The sequence below is a fragment of the Tursiops truncatus genome, chromosome 3 (assembly GCF_011762595.2).
Source record: "Tursiops truncatus isolate mTurTru1 chromosome 3, mTurTru1.mat.Y, whole genome shotgun sequence".
NCBI lineage: Eukaryota > Metazoa > Chordata > Mammalia > Artiodactyla > Delphinidae > Tursiops > Tursiops truncatus.
The window spans coordinates 91,244,271-91,268,179 of NC_047036.1; the positions used below are offsets into that span (position 1 = coordinate 91,244,271).

The 23,909-nt window shown below is 47.5% G+C and overlaps 1 protein-coding gene across 6 annotated transcripts in view; it reads left to right on the plus strand.

Annotated features, from left to right (window-relative positions):
• MCC (MCC regulator of WNT signaling pathway) overlaps positions 1–23,909 on the plus strand; it is a 426,733-nt gene that overhangs the window by 375,220 nt on the left and 27,604 nt on the right. For all 6 annotated transcript variants that reach the window (XM_019940817.3, XM_019940818.3, XM_073802387.1 and 3 more), the window contains 4 exons: positions 559–707; positions 4,915–5,055; positions 7,655–7,758; positions 10,892–11,075. In XM_019940817.3, coding sequence (XP_019796376.3) covers positions 559–707; positions 4,915–5,055; positions 7,655–7,758; positions 10,892–11,075 — 578 coding nt within the window. The remainder of the gene's footprint in view (positions 1–558; positions 708–4,914; positions 5,056–7,654; positions 7,759–10,891; positions 11,076–23,909) is intronic.

Sequence of the window (23,909 nt, forward strand, 5' to 3'; positions counted from 1 at the left end):
CCCTGGGGATGTCCTTTAGAATTCTGGGGTAAGGCTGGGAAATCCAGCTTATTTGGTCCTCAGGGGTGGGGAAAACCTGAACAGCACTCTTAAGGCCCTAGTTTAGAGTTTTGTGCTGGGCAGAAATTGCATGCACCCAGATTCCATGCCAAAGCCAAATTATGAACATAAAGGAGTGGACGCTCCCCTTAACTACAACAGCCGGAGACAAGTCTGGGAGTGGCAGGGGGTTTCGGAAGGGAGAAGGATGTTCAGCCTCTGTTTAATATCCAAAATTTTAGGTCTCTAAACAGTCATGATCCCACATGCCTGCTGCCCAGGATGTAGCTTAGAAGATGCCGCTTGCATTTTGACACTGTTTTATGTACTGTTTCACAGTAGTTAGCTTTTTATACTAGGATGATATTACACAAACGGAGGAAGATCAGGGTAGCTATCTCCTGGTGCCTGTTTCTCAACGAACATCGGCTTTAAATTGTTTTGCGTGCAAAGCATGCCTGGGGACCAGCGTCCCTGAAGTGACGCTGTCCAGAGGGGGATTAATGCTCATCTGTACAGGTATCCAGCAGTGTGGCGGAGCACCTGGCCCACTCTCTTCAGGACTGCTCCAACATCCAAGAGATCTTCCAGACACTCTACTCCCATGGATCTGCCATCTCGGAAAGCAAAATTAGGGAGTTTGAGGTGGAAACAGAACGGTTGAATAGGTAAGGAGAAATTCTGCGTATTTGGATGGTGGCACTGGGGGCAACTCCTTTCCCTTCCCAAAGATCAACTCAGGTTGGCTTATGTGTTGTGACATAGAGTGATGCTGTCAGGCTGGTGGGTGGGGAGTTTCCACCATCCTGTTCATCACAGGAGGGCTGGCTTCATGGGCATTGTGTGACCTGTCATCAAATGCACAGGGCCTCGTGCTTAAAAGCACCCCACGCTTGCTTTACTGCTCTGCTGTCACTGTTTTAAATTCTTAATAATTTATGAAGTAGGGGCCCCGCCTTTTCATTTTGCAGTGGCCCTAGCAAATTAAGGAGCATGTCCCGGGAGCAGTCCATAAGGAATGACAAGTAGGTCAGGATGGCAAGATGGCTCCCAAGCTTGCAGCCTGAGCTGCTGAGAACCACAGAGAGCAGCTCTGGGATGTGGACTCAGCACCCAGGGGTGCCTGGAGCCAGCAGAAGCAGTCTGATGAAGGGGCTCCTGCGATGGAGCAGGCATGCTGGTCTAATCCTCCCTGCTCGAACTGAGGGTTGCCTAATTTTATTTATGCTTTTTGCAAATGTGCACATCCCCCCATCCCTACATCCTATCCTACCTAGTTCTGATTATCTAAGTAGTTCTAACTATCCTGCTTAGAATAATTCCACTGTGTGTATCCAGTTTTATGGGTTCTTCCTAAGTCTTATGCCAGAGGTGGTTTGAGTTTGTCCCCCTGCCTCTTGGCAAAGACTGGCTTGTGTGTTGTCCCAGCAATGAAAGAGAGCTGCTAAAAAAGCAAAAGAGAAGGACCAGGGGCAAGCCACGGCAACTACTCAGAAATTGGCTCCGCGGTGGCAGAATGGACTAGTGATGGCATCCAAGTGTGCTGTGGCTGCCCTGACCTAGCAATCTTCAGTGGGAGAGCACAGTCAGAATTGGAAAGGTTTACGAGCTAACCAGTAAGAAATGTGGATGCCATTCCCCTGGTGTATGGCAAACCTGAATAAATTGAATTATCCTTTTAGTCCTCCCTGATTTGAAGCTGTTTAATATAGCACTTGAGAACCAAGGAAATATGGCTATCTAGGTCATTTTAAATCTTGAAATTAAATGGTTTCCTTATTAAATCCAAAATACTTAAGAGTGACAATCCTGATGATTGCCTTGTAGCAGTGAAGAAGCAGCCCTCTCGGTATCACAGGCAGAGGAGTGCTTAAAAATTGGATCAGATATGCCCTTTGCAGTTTAATGAAGTCAGATGCCTTCAGGGGCCCTCTATGTAATGAGGATCTCCTCTCTACAGATCCTGGGATTTAACAAGCCTGCTTTGTCGTTGAATTTGAGGGGAGGTTCCTTTCTCTTCAATTATATGCACCTAGGAGAGACCAAAGAAGGGGGAACTATTTAGTGCTTGTAGCTCACGTTATCATGGAGTTTAACAGCTTACAAAAGGCTCCCCCACTGACAGCCTCTTAACCCTCAACTTGGGAGGGCAGAATAGTCCCATTTCGCAAATGAGAAGACAAAGGCTTTGACTTTGAATGACTTGCCTCAAGTCCAGAGCTGTTAAATAGCCCAGCTGATCGACCCCTGCCCCCCTACCTCACCTCCGTTGTTCTCTATATTATCACAGCTGCTGCTAGAACAAGGGAATTCTTGTAAATAATCTACCAGTATGTTCTGGTGTCTGTTATTTAACTACCTATCTCAGAGTTGGAGTCCTATTACCCTTCAAAAATATTACAGCCTTTAACTTGTATTTGTGGGGGTGGGGGCAGGGGTGGGTGTCACGTCTACTCAAAAGTGTGTTTTCTCATTTAACAAATCCGTGTTAAGCACTTACTATATGCTGGACTATTTGGATGCCAAAGAAAGTAAAACAGACAAGATCCCTGCTTTCATGGAGCTATATCCTGTTAGGGGAGCTAGACAAAAAGCAGACAAATAAATAAGAGCGTAAGAAAGCTCCCCATAAATAGGACACTGTGACAGAATAACAGGAAGGCTTGATTTTAGTAGGCAGCCAGGGAAGGCATCTCTGAAGGGGGGACATGTCAACTGAGATTTCCAGGGGAAAAAGGAACAGCCATATGACAAACTAGGAGGAGACTTACGGGCCAGCTTACCAAGTTCAAGGCTGGGAAGTGGTTGGCATGAAGTTAGAATTGCCCAAATGCCCATGGAACTGAAATAGAATGAGTGAAAGGAGGAGTTCCATGAGATAAGGTGGCAGAATAGGCAGGGCTGTGTGAGATACAGATTTTGAGGCCATGGACAAAGTTTACTCTTTAAGTGTCATTGGAAGTTGTTAAAGGGTTTTACGTAGGAGAAGAACAGATCTGATTTAAATTTTGAAAGTTCACTCAGGTGTGAAGAATGGAAGGAGGTGGGCAGGAGTGGAAGCTGAGCAGTGGACCAGCGTGGCCCAGGTGGTGGTGATGTGAAGGGGTCAGTATATGTTTGGTGGTAAAAACCCACAGATGTAAGAAAAAGGGATGGTCTCAAAGGAGAGTCTCAGGTGTCTTACTGGTGGTGTTGGGTACACGGTGGTGGCATTTACTGAGATGGAGAAGATGGAGGAAGATAAGGTTTGAGGAAAATCGAGAGTCCCCTTTGGGAATGTTAAATTGGAGGTGTCCATGTGAAACCCCGGATATGTGAGACTGGCATTCAGGAGAGAGGTCTGGACTGAAGAAATCTGGGAGCCATGGGAATATAAGTGCCTGTTAAAGTTGTGGCACTGGATGAAATCACCCCAGGGGGAGAGTGTTGATAGAAGAAGGGGCCCAGGATGGAGTCCTGAGGGAACATCGACCCTCACAGATTTTATAGAGAAGATAGGAGTCGGCAAAGGAGACAGAAGAGATGACCTTTCGGCTAGGAAGAAAACCAGTAGACACCTCTCATGACCCAAGTAAAGGAGAACGTTTCAAGAAGGAAGCCATACCCGATTACAGGGGTACTGCCTGAGAAGGCCTGTAAGATAGAATTGACCACACGGAGGTCTGTGAGCTGAGTAAACAGTTTCATCTAATCCGTAGGGACTGAATGTAACTGGAGCAAGTTGAGAAGTAAACGAGAGAGTGGGGACTGTTTGAAGAAATCTGAATGTGAACAAGGACAGAAAACTGTGTCCTTGTAACACCTTATGTTGAACTGACCTTGTTGTTGCCAGAGCCACACAGCGGTCTTAGCTGTACACTCACGGGACATGTCCTGCATGGGCGAGTGTCTCCATAATCTGCTCTAAGATATGTGCCCCTAAGATTTATCCTCAAGGCAAATGACTTGCAAGCCCCTTAACATTTTGTGTGTGTGAAACCCTGTGTCTCTTTAAGACTTGGTGGTCAGAGTGCTACAGATGGGCATGTCCCATGGGAAATGAATCATTGCATTCAGGTCATCCGTGTCGTGGGACAGAAAATGGAGAGGCTGAAGGCTTACCTTTTTCTGATTTGCTTTCTGACTTTGCCATGAACTTTTGCCCTGAACGTACAGTTCTGATTCCTATAAAACTTAAAGTTCCCACCACTTATCCTACCAGTAGTTAGCAGTTAGGGGTCTGTCCAAGCTGGAAGGAGCTTTGGACACGATCCACAGTTCCCATTCAAAGGCCCCTTAAGTGCAGTTTCTTGTTCATTCACTGATTCATCTTTTGCTCCTGCCCCATAGTGAGTGTTCTGAGTCAAGGATCTGGGGTCAAGCTGCCTGGTTCAAATCCCAAGGATTAATTACCCTTTCCGTGCTGCCTCTGAGAAATGAGGATAATAATACTTAGTTCAGAGGGCTGTTGGGAGAGTTACTGATCAAGGGCTCAACAAATGGTAGCTATTACTGTGATTTCATTTGTCCCTGTGGACGGTGGTTCATCGAAGCATACCAGTTGTAACTCTCATGAGGGCCTGAGGTCACGTGGTTGGTTCCTTTCCTTGGTGTATCTACAGAGCCTAGTGCAGTACCTAGCAAATGGCTCATCTGTGGCTGGCTAGGAAAGAACCAGGAGTTTATTTTTTATTTCTCATCCACACAGAATTTAGTGATTCTTCAGCTTTGAGCTTCTTCCTTCATTACTTCTCATCAGCTGCATTTACTAAAACATCTGACGAGCTCACATCCAATGTGCATTTTGGCCGGAATCTAGAGTCAATGGCTAAAATCTTGGCATATTCATTGTAGTCCTGGTGTAAAATTGTGAACGTGATTTTCCTTCCTTTGTAGCCGTATCGAACACCTCAAATCCCAAAATGACCTTCTGACCATAACCCTGGAAGAATGCAAAAGCAATGCTGAGAGAATGAGCATGCTGGTGGGGAAATACGAATCCAATGCCACCGCGCTGAGGCTGGCCCTGCAGTACAGGTAGGAAGTGGGGCGGGGCAGGCGAGTAGCCACTTTAATTTAGAAATACATGCATAGCAAGCTTCTGCGTGAAAGTAGACAACATAACCAGCAAATACTAGTGTGCTATATATTGAAAATCAATTAGCACCCTGGTGGCAGCAATTAAGAAAATAAGGGTAATGAGTGTGGTATTAGTAAACGGGTATGTTTCTGTTCGCATGGTCAACTTAAATATTATTTCATTCGAGTAGTATCCCTCAGAACATCAAGTTTTGTGTTACATGTTCAAGTCTTGTTCTTTCTAATCTTTTTTTCCCAGTCTTTATTCATATTCATATATATTTTACATTGTTGTAAATCTGGGGCACTCTCTTCCTTCAGGTTGTTACAGTTTTGTAATGTTGCTTAAAAGTCCATTTATTTTGACTGGCTGTATCCCCTACATCAAGTTCATATGGTGTTATTACTCATTTCTCTAAAAGACATTTAGACTTTTGCAGACTCTTGATATTGAAAATAATTCGATGGTGAATAATTTAAAACAAAAGCCTTCATTCTTGTGAGTATTTTCCTCAAGATAAAATCCCCGAAGCAGGAATTACAGGTCAAAGGGTATGAATATTTTCATGGCTCCTCAGGCGTGCTGCCAGTTTTTTCCCATAAAAACAAACCCGTTGAAATGAATATGATTCATTCATTGATGAGCAAGTGGTATATGAATGTACCACTCTTTTTTTCAGCTTCATTGGCTTTGGAATTTATCTATTTTTAAATTACTGCTTGGGAAAAGCTACGAAACGATGCTTTATTGTTTTCATAGATTCACTCGTGTCGCCACTTAGGCATATTTACCGAAGTCCCAGAGTAGCCATTGTATCTTACTCTTGGCATCCTTTACAAAGGTCAGTATTGTTTTCAGAAACATTGCTTCTTCAGAAAACAATATCAAACCTAAATACAGGAGACCAAAGCAAGAAAGCAATCCTACTAGTTGACAGACACAGCAAAGCAAACAGATAATCGTCTATGACAGCTCTCGAAACAGGCCTTTCTGCACCGGCAGTCTGCCTTTCATCCGTACAGAAGAAACAATGTCCCAGCGTCTCTAACTTGAAAGACCAACTAACTGCCCTTGAGAGGAGGAGCTGCCAGTACCCAGAGGCAGTCATTGGACCCTCTTCCTTATCTCTTAGTAAAGGAACTTGAAAGTAAAGACAATAAAAAACAGTCTGTTGGCTAATAAGTGTTGTGTAAAGCAACATTTCCCCTGCTCAGCTTGGAGAAGCTAATCAGTTCTTTGCTTGGGGGGGTGAATTTCACTACTGCAGGCATCTGGCCAGGATGACTGAGGCATTAGGCACACGCTCCATCCAGTACAGACGTGGGTCCCTGTGGGGTCACAGGCAGCAGTGGCTCTCAAGAGGTCGCTCTTTGATCCTCTCTCTACCTGGTGTACCCAAAGAGAGACTAATGTTCTTCCTCTTAGAAATCCATTCTCAAACTCTTGTCAGAGGTTTTGTGAGTGTTTCATGAAACAGTTGTACAGACGTCTAATAGAACTTTCTGTGTTGATGGAACTGTTCTCTGTGCTATCCAGTATGGTAACTGCTAGCCGCACATGGCTGTTACACATATGAAATGTGGCTATTGCAACGGAGGAGCTGAATTTTTCATTTTATTTACCTTAAATTCTTTTTAATTTAAATATCCACATGTGGCTAGTGGCCATTCTATTGAATAGGTGGGTCTGGGTCAAAATAGTCCCCTTTCTAGGGTGCTGTATGAATTACCTATTATTGTATGACTGTTTATTACATCACAGTTTCTAGGGTCGGGAATCTGGGAATGACTTGTCTAGGTAGTTCTGGCTCAGGGTCTGTTACGAGGTTCTGGTCAAGCTCTCAGCCAGAGCTGCATCAGCTGAAACCTTAACTGGGGCTGGCAGATCTGCTTCAAAGAAGCTTTGGGTAGGGTCCTCAGTCCATCCCTGGCTGTTGGCTGGGCGCCTTAGTTCCTAACCACATGGGCCTCTCCATAGGGCTGCTCGAGTGTCTTCAAGGCATGGCAGCTGGCCTCCTCTAAAGAGGATGATCCAAGAGGGAAAGTGAAGGGAGGAGAGAGAGAGACCAGGATGGAAATCACCGTGTTTTTTAATAACCTAACCTCAGACATGACATCCCATGACTTCTGCCTTAGTCACACAGACCAACCCTGCAACAACGTGGAAGGGGGTTATGCAAAGGCTGTGGATAGCAGTGTGTAGAGATCAGGGCGATTGGAGAGCATCTCGGGAGGCTGGCTGTCAGGAACCTATTACCTTTCCCTTCGAGCTGATCATCAAAGGGCTAGCAGACTTGCCTCCCTCATCTTTATGGCTTCTCTTGTATTTTTCTAGATCCTAGTTTAAAGTTTAAAAAAACAGGGGCAGGGGAGGGGGCCACGTAACAGAGCAAGACCCTGGCTCTGGCCAGGAGTATCCCTGGGTATTTCCTTGCTGACATGGACGGCGAGGCTGAGAGCCAGGTCCCGAGCTGCTTCCCACCCCGGGCACGGCGCTGCATTGGAGAGGCTCGCCATCCTCTGGCTGAGTTGAGGATGCCGTGTGCTTCTGTTTCAGTGAGCAGTGCATCGAAGCCTATGAACTCCTCCTGGCGCTGGCCGAGAGCGAGCAGAGCCTCATCCTGGGGCAGTTCCGCGCGGCTGGTGTGGGGTCATCTCCCGGTAAGTGTGGCCGGAGTCCCTCCGTCCCCTTCCTTCCTCCTCACCCCCCCCCCGCCGCCTCTCTTGCTCTCCTGCCCCCATCTCGGCTGTTGGCATTGGCACGCCTCCCGACAACATGAAATTCCCTTGTCAAGTGTGTTTTTCATTTTTTCCTCATGACTGAGTGAGTAAATTGTTTATGTTGAATGCAGCAAGAACTGGAGTGGAAACAGCATTACAGACAAGTTAAAACAAACAAACCCTCTCAGGAAACGTACTCTCCCCGGCTGGCAGTAGAACCAGATGGAGTGGGAGGCCCAGGTTCACGATGAAAGGGACCAGCTTTCCCGCAGCCTCTCTCTGATGCTGGTCGTTGAGGGTCCCTTTGCTGCCCACAAGGCCTTTGCCTCTTGGGGCTGCTTTTGTTGGCTGTGCTTTTTCTCCAGGTTTGTTCCTTTGAGTAGGTTGGAAGCGTGGGTTCCCCCTACCTGGTCTCCAGGTGTCGTGGGAATGCAGAGGAATGTTTCATACCTTGCTCTTGTCAGCCTCACCGAATGCGAGCCCTGGGAGCCCCGGGAGCCCCGGCCTGCCCCTGTGGGGGAGCAGAGGTGTTGCCAGCCCACCTCGAAGCCCTGCCTCTCCCTCACCCCAGGGATCACGCGTCCTGTTGGCGTGATTCCTCCCTCCAGATCCACACCGCTTCCCCCTGCTGACCCTCACTGTTGAGTAACTAGAAGGGCTATGAACTGAAAAAGACACGAGTGTGGCATCCTAGTTACCATCGTTTGCCAAAACTTCACCAGTGACTATGGCTCTGGGCATTGAGATGACATGCGGACAGTGGCAGTGGAAATAGTGTTCGGGAGGAAAGACAGCTTCAGGGACAGAGGTTGCCATCTCTGATGCTGAGGCCTGCAGACTCCCTCAGCCTACACCTGATAACAGCAGCTTCTCCCGAGAAGGCATGGCAGGTGAACAAAAAACTGACCGGACCACTCCAGAGTCAAAGGTGGGTGGCGTGGGCAGGCTGGGGACCAGGCCACCTGTCACGGACTGGCTTTCCCTTGCGGGCTGGGAGCCCACGGTAGAGCTAGTCCTTCCAGGACACACCTTGCAGAGAAGGTCGCCGTCGGGGTACCTCCAGAATGCATCCCTCTCCTCCTTGCCAGCTCCTTGCTCCCTGCCTGGGCTCTAGCTTTTGCACTGAACATTCACCTATTTTTCCTCCTTCAGTTTTGACATGGACAGGAATCTGAAGCAAGTCTGAAGGGAATGAAGTATCCTGGGTATTAATTTCCTGCTTCATATCCAAGTCACCCAGCGAGGAAGCAGGCCTCCATTTGTACGGGTGACCATCCTCCACCCCCCTCTCTGGGATTTCTGGGTTTTTTTTTTTTTTTTTAATAGGATTACCATCCCAGCCCAGAAGTAGAAACTCTGCCAGCATTTCCATTAGGAACCTCATTTTTCAGAGTCTTTTAACCAAACCATAAAACTTTATTCCTCCTCTTAAACAGATTCTAAAATGATCTTGGCCTGCTGTCAGGTTTTTTTTGGTTTTTTTTAATGTAAGTATTAAGGAAAATGATCAATTAAAGGAAAAAATCAATCATCTTATTTCCAGTTTGTATCAGAGGAATGTCTTAAACTGTTCCATCCTTGAAAGGTACCTTTTATGAGGCTTGTACCTACTCAGCACAGTTACTTGGTAGGAGCTGAAAGGACTTAAATAAATCTGCATTTTAAGTATTTAAAATCAATAATAAAATGCCTTGTATTAACATAATCCTGGGTAGCTCATGGGTCTGTTTATAAAATGGGGCAGTCAGTAACACGCCTCTTCAGAATTCAGAGAGCAGTCGGTGCGACATACGTAAAATATCTTATTTGTGGAAGGAGAAAAAAGTATGAAAGTTGTCAGAGAAGTGACCAGAGGGAGGTCCAGGGAATCTTAGTCTGCGGGACACGGACACCCACGTTTCCTCCCCCTCCTCTGTAAAGCAGAGCGTTGATTGACTTTTTAGCAGCTCCCTATTAAATCTCACTCTTTCCATTCTGCTGACAACGGCTGCTGACCTGTCAGCCTGCCCTAACGTGCTATGTAGTTGCACAGGCAAGCAAGTACTAGTTGTAACATTTACCCACAGTGTCAGTTATTCTGGGTTTTTTCTTTGTTTCTTGTTGACTGCACAGGTGTTCATTCTAGATGATTTAGACCAGTGCTTTTTGAACTGGGCCTGGGAAGCTGGAGGAGTTTCTCTAGGCCTCAGTGGTGGGCGTGGAGGGTGGAGAAGCTGAGTGTATGCCCCCCACCCCTGCCCACTTCAGCCAGTTCCACATTTGCCAGTTCTGTATCTTAGGCTTTGGCATAAGCTTTCATATATACACACTTGGAAGATCATGGGCCTGGGATACAGAGGTAACAAACAATGACTTATTTGGCCGGCATGGTTTTTGAAAACACAACAAGAAAGTGACTGTCTTGGGCAGGGAATTCCCTGTCTGGCTCTGTGGTGGTGGCCACGACCCTGACGTCTTGCTCCAGCCCAGTTTCCTGGCCTCTGGAGGCAGGGGAGCTCGCCCCTGGCCATGGCCTAGATCAGAGAGAAAGGTCAGGGATAGCGTCCATAGAGGACAGTCAGAACCAGTCTCAAGGTCTCGTTTTAACCATTAGTTTTGTGTCTCGTGCCTACACGAAGCTCTCAGCAAAGCTGCAGACTTGTGGAGAGGTCGTAAGGTTTGGCCTCAGTTTCTCCCTGGCCTCATTCACAGGGAAGTACCAACCAGCGCAGGGGAGAAGGGCCACACAGGAGACTTGGGGCTGGACGCGGGGAGCAGCGAGGAGCCTGGGGAATTAGAAAATCATAGGTTAGAGCTGGAAACAGACCACAGAGCTCCTACTGGCCAGCCCCTCATTTGTCAGGGAGGACCGTGGAGGCCAGAGCAGAGAAGATGCCTTCCTCGGTGCAGTTTCTCGGTGAAGAGCCAGGCCCAGGACGCGCGTCTCTTCACTGGCATTCACCGCTGGACTCCTCTCTACTGCGCCACCCCCCCCACCCCCCCCCCCACCCCCACCGAGTAACTGGCTACTGATTGTCCAGACTCACTCCTCTGGACCAGCGCTGATTAACCCATTGGCTTCTCTGCCATGCAGGAGACCCGTCAGGGGATGAAAACATCACTCAGATGCTCAAGCGAGCTCACGACTGCCGGAAGACAGCCGAGAACGCTGCCAAGGCCCTGCTCATGAAGCTGGACGGCAGCTGCGGGGGAGCCTTTGCTGTGGCCGGTTGCAGCGTGCAGCCTTGGGAGAGCCTGTCTTCTAACAGCCACACCAGGTAATTCTCGGCCTTTCTGCCGCGAGCTGGATGCGTGCCCACGGGTAGTCCGCTCGCTAGGCTTGACGTGCAGTGACCCAGCTCTTAAGGACTGTGAGGCTTGCTGGAAGACAGAATTCTAACCGCCCCCCCGACCCCAGCTTGCAGCCTGCTCCCGGGAATCAGAATGGGAAAGCTGGAAAGCGCCTTCTCACTTCACCAGTGTGGGAAATGCCTCCCAGAGAGAAGGGGTGATTTGCTCAAGGAGGTGGAACCCAAACCTACCTTTCTGTCCGGTGTACTTCCCCCTTTTGGTTCTACCTTCCATTTCGTTATAATCCTCGATTTTCAAGAAGTATTTGGGGCGGTGAAGAAGGCCCATGTGCTGCAAATGGTCCTTAAGCACCCAAGGCCCAGACCGCATCCTATTTCCATGCTCCATTCTCTTCCTTCCTCTTGTGCCTCTGTCCTTTGTAAAGCCCCCTCAGGCAACAGACTTCCCTTCCCTCACCTCTTTGCCTTGTAGAGTGATGCATAAGCATAGCGTGTGCTTGGCAGACACTTAGTCATGAATCTGGGTTCAAGTTCAGTATCTGTGGATCTAGAAAACTGAAGTGGGTACTTGAAAAAGATGGGGAGGGGCTTCCCTGGTGGCGCAGTGGTTGAGAGTCCGCCTGCCGATGCAGGGGACACGGGTTCGTGCCCCGGTCCGGGAGGATCCCACATGCCGTGGAGCGGCTGGGCCCGTGAGCCATAGCCGCTGAGCCTGCGCATCCGGAGCCTGTGCTCTGCAATGGGAGAGGCCACAACAGTGAGAGGCCCGCATACCGCAAAAAAAAAAAAAAAAGATGGGGAGGAAAGCAGTGAACACCTTGCTAAGCATAATTTGCGGAAGCCATTGGATTCTATTGGATGTGGGTAGAGGGTCAGAATGAAATTTTTTCTAATGACCTTCTCATTTCTTGCCACCAAAACTCCTAAAAACATGAATGCCTTCCCTTTTTCTTTCTTTCTGTAAAATTATAGTTGATTTACAATGTTGTGTTAGTTGCTGGTGTACAGCACAGTGATTCATAGAGATATAGAGATATATGGATATATGTATTTGGATATATGGATACATATATATGGATATATATATATATATGGATTTTTTTTCAGATTCTTTTCCATTATGGTTTATTACAAGATACTGAATATAGTTCCCTGTGCTATACAGGAGGACCTTGTCATTTATCTATTTTGTATATAGTAGTTTGTATATGCTAATCCCAAACTCCTAATTTATCCCAGCCCGCCCCCTTTCCCCTTTGATAAGCATAAGTTTGTTTTCTATGTCTATGATTCCATTTCTGTTTCATAAATAAATTCATTTGTATCATATTTTAGATTCCACATATTAGTGATATCATATATTTGTCTTTCTCTGTCTGACTTCACTTAGTGTGATAATCTCTAGGTCCATCCCTGTTGCTGCAAATAGAATGCCTTCCCTTTATATCCCAGTTCTGTCTAGAAAGTACTTTGTTAGAGATTGTCATGTGATAACCAAATCACAAAAGACAGGAAGGGTAACTTACCCCATTTGTATAGGTGAGAAAACCTAGGGTAGGCTCAGAGGTGAGAGAGAGTGACTTGCCTAAATAAGGCTGATAGATAAGAGGGAAATCAGAACCCGAGCCCAGGACTTTGGTACCAAGCATATTATTCTTTTCACTAGGCCAGGTTGGATCTCATGATTTAAAAAAAAAAAAACAGTGTCTGCTTGCAGGTCAAGTGACCAAAGCCACGTAAGGGTGGATTCAATCTTAAGAGCAAAAGGAGAGATACTGATGTTTTTTTCGGTATCTGAGAGAAACTTAATGGTCCCATCTGTCTTTCCCACTGGTAGGACCCAGCCATCTGCCTAAGTGCAGATTTAACTGTCCTGGACCTGGTGCCTCAGGAAAGGGGACATTCCCAGTAACGTACTTGGCCAGGTGCCCACAAACACAAGGGACTTATTTCCTCTGGACTGCAGCAACAATTGTCTTATTCAGGGTAGCACAGATGATAATTTATTTTTTTCTTAAAACCAGATTCTTCTGTTTAAACACAGAAAGCAGATGCTCTTCTTAATGACTTTTCCCAATGTGTATAATCTATAATTTCCACCTTCATTTAGCATAAAAATGTAGTTCTCATGTTGTCAATGATACTGTTCTGTTGCATTAGTGAACACAAGACTTGGGTTGACAGGAATTGTGTACCATTTCAGTGGCTTATAAGGGGTGTGTTACAGATCTTTTGCTCATCCCTCCCCACCTGCAAAATAATTTTGTTTTAATCTAAATCAGAGACACATTTAGAGCCAGTCAGGAGCGGGAATGTTTTCTCACCAGCTATTCAGTGGAGACCCTGATTGTGAATATTTCTTAGAAATATTTTAATGTATAGATGAGCCTTGATTTTTGAGACAGGCTTCTTAGAGAAGCTTCATTTTAGGTAATGTACTTCAGTAGGTTGACATAAACTCAGAACATAGTTTCAGTTTGCAAGGATGACCTCACTGAAGAATGGCTCTTGAACTAAATTCAGTCTTCAATGGATCTTTGCATCAAAGTACAGAGACCTTTAGCTCAGATTTTACTCAATTCTCCTTAAAAGTTCCCTTTCATACTCCCACCCAAATCAGAGCAGCTCAGAGAGGGGGTTACAGGCATTCACGTGGCAACACACGTTCTTGGGACCTGATACAGCCAGACTGCTTACGTTCAGCGTGGCTTAGAAAAAAAGTCCCAGACCACCAGATGCTTTCATAATTATAATAATTAATTTTGTTTGTAACTCTTGCCATTCCACTCAGCCATTCCCACATGTCAAGATTATGGAAGAAAGACAGACAAGAGGCTTTCTGAGTTGGAAGCTTTATGTAGCTCATCAGTCGCCTCCCCTCCCCCTGTAGCCAGCTGGCAGAATTCTAACCAGAGAGTCAGCCCGCTGTTCCTCCAGGTCTCAGGAAGGGAATGCTGAGTACCAGGCCTCCAGACGCCTTTCTGGCAGCACAGGGCAGCCCCCGTAACAGCAAGGTCATGGTTTCAGAAGGGAGCAGCTGAGGGGCAGTTACCAGCAAGGAGAATAAAAACGGCAGGCAGCCCATCAGTTGACTCTGCAGTCTGGAGCCCAGGGATGCTGCTGTTTCAGTTTTGAAACATTTCATTTTTTTTTTTTTTTGCAAAAATACAGCCGTGGCCGCATCAGAAAGTGTAATTATCTTAATGGGCAGAGTAACTAGGTAATGTGGGTTGCCTGGATAGCTTTATCAGTGTATCACGACAGAGAGGCAAGTGGACTAAATGGATGGGAAGTGGGAATAGGAATTCTCGGTCAAGCCCACCCTTTTGGTCAAGCATCACAGTTTCAGCTCACCGGGTGGAAGCACAGTCATCGATCTAAATCTACGAAAGGACGAGGGGCCAAGACAGAGTAAGCCACAGCAAGTCTGTCCTCATGGAGGCTGGAGTCCCTTTTGTCCTGCCATCAGGTGTGGATCGGGTTGAGGCTGTGAGACTGGTGACTGCAGCCTTGCAGTGAGCTCTGGGAACATCCAGGGAACCGGGGTCCCACCTGGCTGACCACTCACACTGGGGCGTGATCCCCAAATTGGAATGGAGAGTGGTGGGGCTCCCAGCCCTCACCCTCTAAGTCAGCCTTAAGATTAAGATGAAGTTTCACTGAGAAGGAAAGAAAGGCTGAGGACCGTGGAAGCACGTCCATTGAAAGGGTAAATGGGACTGAAACAGCCATCTGGTTAGGACAGGCCTGTGCCCCACCACCAGCAAGCCTCCGGGCACGAGAGTCAGATTAGGTCTGCCTGTCGTAATAGGCGTCTTTACTTCCCTCTGAAAACCAGAGGTGCTTTCCCCATCCAAGTACCAGGAGAGTCCATCCAGAGTCCTTGGGATTAATGCTGAGAAGTGCTGGTAAATTCTGAAGCCCAGCTCAGACACGGTACTCCACATGACAGCATAGCATGGTGCTCAGGCCTCCTGCGAAAATGTCCTCGTCACTTATCATTTAGGTTCTATGGGAACTAGATAGAGACCTGAAATGCTTTTGCTTTTCTTTTTTTAAGACCTAACTTGCTGATCTCAAAAGAATTATATGCTCATTGTAAAAATAAACTGAACAGTTAAAATCCAAGCATGACATAAAATTCCCCGTGCTAGGACCCTCCCTGGAAAGGACACTGCACACAGTTTGGAGCGTATCCTCACAGATTGAAGTCCATTTTTTATGACCTAGACCTTTGGTTGCCAGTGACAGAAACATACTCAAATAGCTTAAAAGGGGGTCTTGGTGGAAGGATATCAGGTCTCCCACAGAGGAGCCGCGTACCTGGGCAGAGGGCTACAGTGAGCCCGGGCAGAGGAGAACCGGCCACCTGGGCACAGCTGGGCCAGGCCACACCTGGCCAGTCTGGCCTCCGCACATGGCTTTCACCTCTTCCCTGCTGCAGGCTGCTCCCCAGATGACAGAAAACCAGCACACCACCTGCTTTAGTATACCAGGCTGACTGGTTTCTCTGGTGTCAAGTAAGAAAATCCTGGGAAGGAACATCTCGCCCACTTGGGCTCAAGTGCCTACCCAGTCAGTCATCCCTGGCCACGACAGTTCTTGCAGGAGCCACGCGGGCAGAGAGAAGGGGTAGGTCCCAGAAGAAGGCGGAGGGTGTGTCGTCAGCAGACCAACACACGGCATCTTTAAAAATGTGACTCCATCTCATTTTAACCCAATAAGGATCCTACTTAGGTGGACTCTCTCGAAACTTGCTTTTTCCCCTTAGTATTGTATTTTTAGGCATCTTTCCACGTGTGTCGTTCTTTTCAGTAGTGCCCAGTCTCCCACTGGATGGCAGTTCGTCGTGTATTTAGACAGCTTCCTCTTGTTGGGATGTTTGTATCCAGCTTTTTACTATTAAAACACTGCTGCAGTCACCATCCTTGTCCTTATACCTGTCCCCCTCATGCAGTTTCTGTGGGACCAATTCCCACAGAAGCAGAAGCAGAATGTGCTGACTCAAAAATGACTGTTGTTTCAAATGTCAGAGAGCCCTTCCATACATGATCCAGCCGGCGTGTGAGGACCTCTTCCTCCACACCCTTGCTGAAACTGGGTAGTATACATTTTTTTAATTTGGCCAATCTCTAGGCAAAAACATACCCTTAATATTTTACTCTGTACCTCTTAATTATTAGTGATGAAAATCATTTACAGTCACCCCTCAGTATCCTTGGGCGATTGGTTCTAGGACTCCTGTGGGGATACCAAAATCTGAGGATGCTCAAGTGTCCCTTATATAAAACATTGTAATATTTGCACTGGAACCTACAAACATCCTCTCATATATTTTAAATCATCTATAGGTTACTTAAAATACCTAATGTAATGTAAATGCTATGTAAATAGTTGCCTGCACATAGCAAATTCAAGTTTTGCTCTTTAGAACTTTCTGGATTTTTTTTTTTTTCCTCCAAAGATTTTCCACCCGCGGTTGGTTGAATCCGCAGATGCGGAATTCTTAGATAGGGAGTGCGGACTGTAAAATGTTTAATGTTTTTAATGTCAGAGAAATCGTGAGCAGCAGTGTAGGTGTCAGGTCTAGATGGTGTCTATCTTGGTGTGTTACTGGCAACCAACTCAGGAGCAGTTTAATATTTGTTTTAGAGATGCCTGGTTCCCAACCCCATCGTAACGGCACCACATAAAGACCATATAAAGAATCCATCTCCTAAATGTGTCTCTCATTTTGCCTTCCACTGTCAGCTGAGTTTCTGGAACCAGGCAGTTTTTGAGGACTTCAGTTATCTGGCAGAAGATTTCCCCTACCCATGTAGTCATCCCCTGGGTATCCACCGGGGATTCGTTCCAGGACCCACCACGGACTCCCCCGGCCCCCATCATAAACATAGTACTGTATGTATTTTTAAAAACCCACGTATAAATGACCTGCACAGTTCAAGCTCATGGTGTTCAAGAGTCAACTGTATTTTTTTAGATAATTTTTCCTCCCCAAACCGCTTCTCCTTGAGAATTCTGATAATCCTTTGAGAGCGTTCAGACCTAAGAGGTTTGGGTTGTGTTGAGTACTTTTAGTCCTATGTGACAAAGAATTGTCAGAAAAAAGAGGTAGGGGGCATGGGGGGATACCCAGTACAACACTGCAAAATTCAGGCAGCTGACAAGGCCCAAGCTTCTGCTTAGAGGAGTGGGGTCGAATGTCACTGGCCTGACCCCCTCCTTCAAATAAATTCAAAATGCTCGGCCAACAGAAGGCCCCCTAGTGGCCCTTTCCTTCTGAAAGTGAGCTCCTCCTTGGTGTAAATGAGATCCTGACTGGGGCCAGGTAAGACATTGATAAAAACTCCAGGAAAAATCCGCCTCTGGTTTTCAAGGCAAAAGAAATAATATGTTCTTTTCTCTTTCTGCCGAGACAAGATGAGGAAGCTGAAAAAAAAAAAAAGGATTTTTCTTCTAAAAGCAGGATGGGGAGTTGTCTTCAGGACAGGGCTGGGACATGGTGGAGAGGGACAGAAGAGAGGACATTTGAAATCGACGGCTGCTTAAATAAACTGCTGTATCCGCGTCCCACTGTGAACAGGGCAGGCAGGAGGGTGGGCTGCCCCAGGCTGGCCGGCGTGCGCTCGTGTGTGGTGAGCAGACAGATCAGCTGGCAGCTGGCGACTAATGGACGCAGAGCAGAGCCAGCCGAGGGGAGCTCAAGCAGAGAGCATCATGGTAAGGAAGGAGAAACCCACACAACCTGGCCCAGCTCCTCGAAAAACCGGGGGAGAAGGCAAAAACGTGCGGCCCCAGAATCCTGGGACCAGCTGGGGTTTGCTTCCTCTGCAGCCCTCCCCGCAATCCCTCTCACCCTGGAGAGGAGGAGTAACTCGGCCCACTGGGAAAGTGATTTATTCCCCCTTGACAACTGAGCTCACCCGGCATTCCGAGCCGGGAGAGTTAATGGATGACTTAACCCCAGCCCGGCAGTCGGCAGCCGGCGGCAGGCCCTCGGGAGACCGACAGCGCCTTTGTCTGCAGGAGGCCGGAGAAAAGGCCGCGGCTTCCCCTCCTCTTACCATTGTCATAATCATATTCCGCGGTGGTCCATTAAGAGCACAAAGCAGAATTGTAATTAACCTCGCCTGATCTGTTCCCTGCTGGTGTCCTGGAAGGGAGAGAGGGAAGCTGGAGAGGGGCAGCGGGTCTAGGTGCTTACCTTGAAATTAAACTTTCCCCTGGAAAAGCACTTTACAGCTCTGAGCTTCCCACAGGGGTAAAATCAGTGGAGGGAGATCTTTTGTCCTTTTTTCTTTTTCTTCCTTTCTTAAAACTATACCCACAGCAGGGATGGTGAAACAAAAGCCTTCCCCACCTGGCCTGGGATCGGGCACCAGGCCCTAGAGGGTTCCAGGACCCCCCAAAGCCTGGCAGCCTCTGCCCTGCCCCCCCATGTTGGTGTCTCCCAGGTAGTTCTGGGGGTTTGCAAGTCCGGTCAACACTTGCTGCTCTGCTTCCCCCGCAGATGGGTGGTTTTCTGCAGGACCTGCTAGGTGGCTGACATCCCTGGAGGGAGGCCCTAAGCCTGATGTTGGGTGTCTCGGGGCCACTGGCACAGCTGTGCTTCCTCCCCGCCCAGAGCAAGTGCTGTGTGTGGGCTGCCGGCTTCAGGACCCATTGTCTCATTTCCATAGCCTGGTGACACGGCAACTGTTAGTATCCCCACTTTGTCACAGCCCAGAAAGGTTGGGTGATTTACTCTGGGCCATAATGCTAGGCATTGGCAGAGGAAGAATGTTTACTCAGGTCTGCCTGATGTCAGAGACCTGCTCAGAATCACTGGTACCCACCAGGTCAGCCCAAGAGCACGGTGGCTCTCCCTAGAGAATTTGTGATGGGGTGCCGTTACTTTACAGGCTACTTTGCAAATGCCCAGTTATCCTGTGGGGTGGACCAGTTGTTCTCAAACCAGGCTGTGCCTCAGAATCAGTGGGAGAGTGCATTAAAACGGATGGCTGGTCACCCCCACCCCCACCCCCGAGTTCCTGACTCTGTGAGTCTAGGTAGTGGGGCCTGGGAACATGCATTCCTAACAAGTTCCCAGGGGATGCTGCCGTGGTCAGCCCCTCGACTGCTCTTTGACAACCACTGGGGAACACCAGTCCCGCTAAATGGAAAATATGCCAACATATTATCCTTTCAGGGCCTGCAGAATAATTAAAGAACTCTAGCTTCTACTGTCCTTAGAGTTTTGAAATTTTTGTTAAATTTTTTATTGAAGTATAGTTGATTTACAGTGTTGTGTTAATTACTGCTCTACAGCAAAGTGACTCAGTTATACATATATATACATTCCTTTTCATATTCTTCTCCATTATGGTTTATCACAGGATATTGAATATGGTTTACTGTGCTACACAGTAGTGCCTTGTTGTTTATCCATTCTATATATACCAGTTTGCATCTGCTAATCCCAAACTCCCACTCCATCCCTCTCCCAGTCTCCTCCCCCTTGGCAATCACCAGTCTGTTCTCCATGTCCCTGCTTCTGTTTCTGTTTCATAGATAGGTTCATTCGTGCCATAATTTAGATTCCACATACAAGTGATATCATATGGTATCTGTCTTTCTCTTTCTGGCTTCCTTCACTTAGTATGATAATCTCTAGTTGCATCCATGTTGCTGCAACTGGCATTGTTTCGTTCTTTTTTATGGCTGAATAATATTCCATTGTATATAGATACCATATCTTTATCCATTCATCTGTTGATGGACATTTAGGTTGTTTCCATGTCTTGGCTATTGTAAACAGTGCTGCTGTGAACATAGGGATGCATGTGTCTTTTTGAATTACAGTTTTTTGGGTTTTTTTTTTTTTTTTTTTTTTTTTTTTGCGATACGTGGGCCTCTCACTGTTGTGGCCTCTCCCGTTGCGGAGCACAGGCTCCGGACGCGCAGGCTCAGCGGCCGTGACTCACGGGCCCAGCCGCTCCGCGGCATGTGGGATCTTCCCGGACCGGGGCACGAACCCGTGTCCCCTACATCGGCAGGCGGACTCTCAACCACTGCGCCACCAGGGAAGCCCTGAATTATAGTTTTGTCTGGATATATACCCAGGAGTGGGACTGCTGGATCATATGGTAATTCTATTTTTGATTTTTTGAGAAACCTCCATACTGTTTTCCATAGTGGCTATACCAAATTAGATTCCCACCGACAGCATAGGAGGGTTCCCTTTTCTCCACACCCTCTCCAGCATTTGTTATTTGTAGACTTTTTAATGGTGGCCATTCTGACCGGCATGAGGTGGTACCTCATTGTAGTTTTGATTTGCATGAAATTTCTTTTTTAAGTGACAGGAATCAAACGGTGGCTCAAGTATGTTATATTTCTAAAAAAGCATTTCAAAGAAAATATGACAAAAAGGTCACCCAGATATTGGTTTAGCTCTGCGTTTTCTCTATATTTAAAATTTTCCAAAGTGACTTTTAATGAAAAGAAGAACTACAGTTGTAAAGTGAGCCTCTCTTGCTGGGTCCCAGCTTCACGGGAAAGGATCTCCTACCTGAAGCTCCTCCCCACTCACTGGAAGAGCAGTGTTGCTATTTCCCAGCAGCGCGCTGTCTAAACACGTCATGCCTGGGAGCACATCTCCACACTCAGCCCCGTGCAATGCTCCATGAACAGGGCCAGAGCTTCAGTTCGCTCTGATTTTGTGGCCCATGTGTGGAAACTTAGGCATCTGTCCCTCCACGTTGTGTTGACAGTCCATGAAGGCAAGCTCCGAGTCCTGTTGAATGGTTTTGTGTAAGGCATGCCTGTCACCGAGCTGTTTGCAAAACAGGTCTTTACCGAAGAAGGCTGAGATCCTGAGGGAGGGACCCTGTTTCCTCCCTAGGATGAATCCCTCTTGTTGGGCAGCTGTCATCCTCAGAAGCCCCCGCTGGCTCCTCAGCGCCCTCTGCTGGCGGTACCGGTTGCTCCTTCATGCTTTTCTTGGGCTGCTTTGTTTCTTTATGCAGTTGCACCTGAAGTGTTCCAACTGGAGGGTATTGCTGCTTGTCCCATCTCGTCCTTTTTAAAATACAGCTTGAGAACACATAACAATGATGATGAGTAGTTTTTAACCTACTTCCTGCCTTCTCAGCTTCCACCGTCTCCCCCAAGCTTGTTGCAGTAGCCCCCAAAAGGTCTCCTGCCTCTGCCCTTGCCTCCCTGCATCTCTCCTAGTACAGCAGCCAGAGGGATCCTGTTAAAATGGAAGGCAGATCATGTCACTCCTCTATTACAAACCCTCCAGTGGCTTCTAATTCTAGAGAAAAAGACACAGCCCTTATGAGACCCTATGTGACATGGCACCCTGCCCCCCACATACGCACCCTCCTGTCTGACCAGCTCTCCTCCCTCTCCCCTGTCTGACCCCCATTCAGCCACAGTCTTATTCTTGCTGGCCAGCCGGCCTTGCTGCCTCAGGGCCTTTGCATTTGCTGTATCGTCTGCTTGCCTCCCTGTTCCTCCAGATACCCACATAGCTCCCTTTCTCACCTTCTTCACGTCTACTCCTCGAACTCTGTTTGCAAGAATCACCCCACCCCCTCTTTGTGATCCCCATAACTGCGTCATTTTTCTCCCTGGTACTTCTCCCTGTCTGATGTGCTGTCTGTTTTACTTGTTTGTCTCCCCTGTTAGAATATGAGTTCCATGAAGACAGAGATTTTTCTAGGGCCTAGAAAAGTGACCCACAGTAAGTACCCCAATATTTCTTGAATGAATGAATGATGGCTATATTTACTGAGTGCTGGGCACTATTCCAGATACTTTCGGTTTACCTCATCTAATCCTCACCACAACCTTAGGAAGTATGTACTGTATTACTTTCATTTTAAAGATAAGGAACTAGGCACAGAAAGTTTGAGTCGTGCTACCTCTAAATCTACAAAGCGTATAAGATGCTCGGGTCCCAGGTAAAGGCAGCACCGCTGTATTCAGGTTCCCCAGAGAAACGGAATCAACAGGTGTGTGTGTGGATGGATGGAGAGGCTGATGATTGATTGACTGATTTTAACGAATTAGCTCATTTGATGATGGGGGCTGGCAAGTCCTAAATCTACAGGGCAGGCAGGCTGGAGACCCCAGGAAGGGGTGATGTTGCAGGCTTGAATTCAAAGGCAGTCTGGAGGCAGAGTTTCTTCTTCCTTAGGGGATTTCCATCTCTTCTTTTAAGGCCTCAACTCATTGGATGAGACCCACCTACACTACGGAGGGTAATCTGCTTTACTCAGTCTACTGATTTAAATGTCAATCACATGTGAAAAATACCTTTACAGCAACATCTAAGAGGGGTGTTCGACCAAGCAGCTAGGCACCATAGCCTAGCCCAGTGTAACTAGCCGTCACAGCCTCTGAAAAGGTGTTGTGTGTTGGTCAGACTCGTCTTGCTCCCTTCATCTCTAAGGAACATCCCACCTGTTCTGATGGGGGTTGGGGGGTGAAGGATGGTAGGGGACCTCCAGTCCTGGCAGGAGTTCTCTGACCTGAAGACCACCCCAGGCCCTAGAAGTTCTCTTCCTTGTGTGCATGGCCTACCATCTCTTCTCACCCTTCTCTTCCCGGAAGCCTCGACTTCTTGTTAACGTGTCCCGTGCAAGAGTGGAGTGGCCCTTGGTCACATCGAGGTTACGGGGAGGAGATGCATCTGCTGTGTTGGGGTCTTGGCCTGTTACCCCTGTTCCCGTGTGAGCTGAGGAGGGCAGGCCTGGCCTCAGGGCAGCCAACAGCCTATGGATACCAGTCCCTGCTCCTGGCACAGCTTCCAACAACAGGAATCTTGGGGAGACAGGGCTGTGGAATGGGGAGACTGCGGCCCAAGTCGAGCTGCACCAGTTTCCGTCCTCATGACCAGGCAAGCTACTTAATGACTCAGAACCTCCGTTTCCAAATCTGTAACGACAGAGATGATAATGCCGACCTGCACTATTGTGATGAGAGTTAAATGGGTCCCTGCTTGTTTTTCTGCCATCTTTCCAAAGCCAGTTCCATAAGGGCTACCTCACGTGTAGGTGGGTCCAGAGAAACCACCGTAGGTGCATGCTGGCCTCAAGTGCTTGAGAACTGGGTACAGTGGGCTTCATTCTGAGCCAGTGGGGACAGCCTACAACCGTCTGGAGCACCAAGCCTCAGTTTTCCTGTGGTTCTTACCCTTCCATGGTACTCGGGAACCCACAGAAACTTTCATGGACCACCACATTCCCGGGGTCCAGCCCTAGGTGCTCCTCAGAACTGCCAGCCCCTGCTTGGTCACCATTCAGCATGGGTGGCCAAGGGCCCCTTGGACCAGCCTGAGTCCCTGTGGTGGACTTTATACTCAGCCATCATACAGAGGATCCCCCATCACTACCACTCCGTCCAGCTGCCACCCCCAGGGGACTGCTGTCAGCAGTCTGAGATGTGTGCGTGCGCAAGGCGTATGTGTACACACACACACACACATACACACACAAACACACACACACAGTCTGTAGGTCATGCCATAGGTATTTTGTTCTTCACCTTGCTTTGTTCCCTTAACATATCCCTTTTTTTGAGTCCTATGCATATATACACCTATTTTTATGGCATATTTTTCATCCTATTTCCTCACTCAAACTCTCTCCACCATTACCATAATTATTCCTGTAATGTCCACATCATGTCCTTTTTGATATGTACTATAATTCACTAAACCTTGCATTCCGTGAAACGTCTTTGTACATGTGTATCTTGTTGCTTCTGTGGAATCTTTTCCTTAGACTTCATTTCTAGGGTCCACACCTT